The following is a 2,220-nucleotide window of genomic DNA, read 5'->3' as shown; positions in this document are numbered from 1 at the left end:
CTTTTATTGACATTGTTTTTACATAGAATCTTAAACGAAATCTTACCCCTGTCGCAATAGTCTTCGCACTCTTCGCAAGGGCAACCCTTGTCTGCATTGCAGGCAAAGTACCTGCGACAAACAGGAGCATTCTTTTCTTCCTTTTTACAAGGATCCGGCATCGGGCAAACTCCTTGTGACTGCGGCGATTCTATGGCCGCGCAATTAGAGGGACATGGTGTAGTTTTCTTGGCACATCCCGTTGAACAAATGCGTGAGAATGGGAAGCTAGACACAATCGTTGGCCCATTGCACACGAGACGCATTATAAGCACCAAATTACCGGTTTGCTTGTGCTGCATATTGAAGAGGGGCAACAATCGTTTGGTAAGTTCTGATGTAGGACACATTTGTTCAGGCCGTCCGCTACTATCTTCATCGCAATCGTTATCGACGACAGTGGTTTTGGATGAAGTCTTCGGATAAGGCATACGGGCCGTATGCTTGGCCAATTGCTCCATCCAGTTGGGATTTTCGATATTGAAGCTTTCCGTTACTTTATCGAAAAGTGGCTTAATGGGAATGTCTGTAGCACCGACAAGGAATTTACATTTATCGGTCTTCTTCTTGTAGATGTGAATAATCAGACGATCTTTTTCTGTTACTGGCGACTCCAGTGAGAATAGACAGCATTTTCCACACTTGGGAGCGCAAATGTCTACGCATTGACCGAATTCGCGATCACAAATCGAAACAAAAACGCTAGACCGAAAGCAGATTTCACAGCACGTAGGGAACTCTTCTGGGGCGCAATGATTGGGCCGTGTTATCAGTAGATCATCGACCACAAATTCAAACATGTACAGGAAATTTTGCGCCATTTTGAGAATTTAGTTATTAGGCAATTTTATAAAAATAGATTTGATTTTTATTGGTGAAATGTAAAAAAATTTTCTGCTTGGATTGAAAATTAAAATTATTTCACGCCAAAAATATCGGAGTATAAAATCGAGGTATATCTGCATATTTTATTCAGCAAGTAGGTTTGGAAAATACCTATGCACTTGCCGTTAATACAAACCTATGTATACGTACATATCATCGTCGTTTAAAAAACAAAACCACTTATCGTGGTCCTGCAAAACTTCGTAACTGACATTTGAGCCAAAAATTACTTTTGCTCAGCGGAATCTCTTGACCTAAAACCCTTATCCATTTTATCCATTCATACTATAATATCAATACTTATATAAGAGATAATTAGCGATAAAGGACAGAATCGTCTTGAAAAAAAATACAGGTTTTGCTCACTCCTGTAAAATGTTGGCAACCTCACGAGGTTTTGCATTAACTTTATACGCGGTTTTGTATACGTATGTGAATATCTACCAGCTATGTATATACATATATGTATGTATGTATATCTACCACCTATTAAGCCCTGTATTAGCAACTTGTTTTTAATTGAGAGCATGTTATTTTTAAATTCTATTATTAAAAACTATTTCTACAAACAGGTATGCACATACTAAGTAAAATTTATAAAGTTATTTTCTTATATGTATTCATCTTTCATTTTTACTATCCGGTACGCTTCATTTCCTGAATTTGCTTGAGCAAGAGTTGCATGCGATCCTTCATCAGCGGTTGTCCACGGTGTGTTTTTTTACTAAATGCTTTTGTCCTTTCTAAACGCTTCTTTTTATAAATACGCACACGCTCCTCCTTTTCTCGTTGCACCCGTTCTTTTTCAGCTTTGGCCTCTGCTATTTTTTGAGCTTTTAATTCTTGCCGCTCTTTAATTTTTTGCTTTCGAGCCTATTGTTTAAAATATTTAATAAAATAATCATACTTTATGAAAATTGAAAAAATACCTCGCCCTGCGGCTTTTTTCTACGCCACTGCATTTTTCTGTCGGGCAAGTGAGACTTGTTGGATTTATTTTGTGGCTTGCTATGAGCAGACGGTTTGCGTTTCATGGTTGGATTTTTCGAAATGTATTTACTTCCTCCTTCCTTTTGTTTGGAATTTCCCATTTTTGTGATGCAGATTTTTTTATTTAAATAATTGTGACTTGTTTTGCAAAGGAATAATGCACGTTTTTCTAATTTGTTTTGTTTATCACATATCAGCTGTAGATAGGGAGGAATCGATACAAGTAAATCCAAGTACATACTCGATACTTTTCTCAAGTTATACTAAGTTCACATATAAGTAGATTATCCTCATTTTCGAGCTTAA

General features: G+C 37.2%; 2 protein-coding genes across 2 annotated transcripts in view; both read right to left on the bottom strand.

Moving 5' to 3' along the window:
- Nucleotides 1-890, bottom strand: part of Bfc (Booster for Crq) — a 5,901-nt gene extending 5,011 nt beyond the window's left edge. The window contains exon 1 of the mRNA XM_017631862.1: nt 12-890. Coding sequence (XP_017487351.1) covers nt 12-860 — 849 coding nt within the window. The 5' untranslated portion in view covers nt 861-890. The remainder of the gene's footprint in view (nt 1-11) is intronic.
- Nucleotides 891-1,540: 650 nt separating this feature from the next.
- On the bottom strand, nt 1,541-2,127 carry LOC108375720 (thyroid transcription factor 1-associated protein 26-like). Its single transcript, XM_017631863.1, has 2 exons — nt 1,854-2,127; nt 1,541-1,797 (listed from the first exon to the last, which is right to left on the bottom strand). Exons 1-2 carry the CDS (start codon nt 2,013-2,015, stop codon nt 1,561-1,563), a joined length of 399 nt encoding a protein of 132 aa, XP_017487352.1. The 5' UTR covers nt 2,016-2,127; the 3' UTR covers nt 1,541-1,560.
- Nucleotides 2,128-2,220: the final 93 nt, after the last annotated feature.

The sequence above is a fragment of the Rhagoletis zephyria genome, unplaced genomic scaffold, assembly GCF_001687245.7.
Source record: "Rhagoletis zephyria isolate East Lansing unplaced genomic scaffold, Rhagoletis_zephyria_1.1 Rzeph_scaffold_09347, whole genome shotgun sequence".
Lineage (NCBI taxonomy): Eukaryota > Metazoa > Arthropoda > Insecta > Diptera > Tephritidae > Rhagoletis > Rhagoletis zephyria.
Note: the sequence above shows the minus strand (reverse complement) of the source record. Positions and strands in the feature narration are given on the sequence as shown.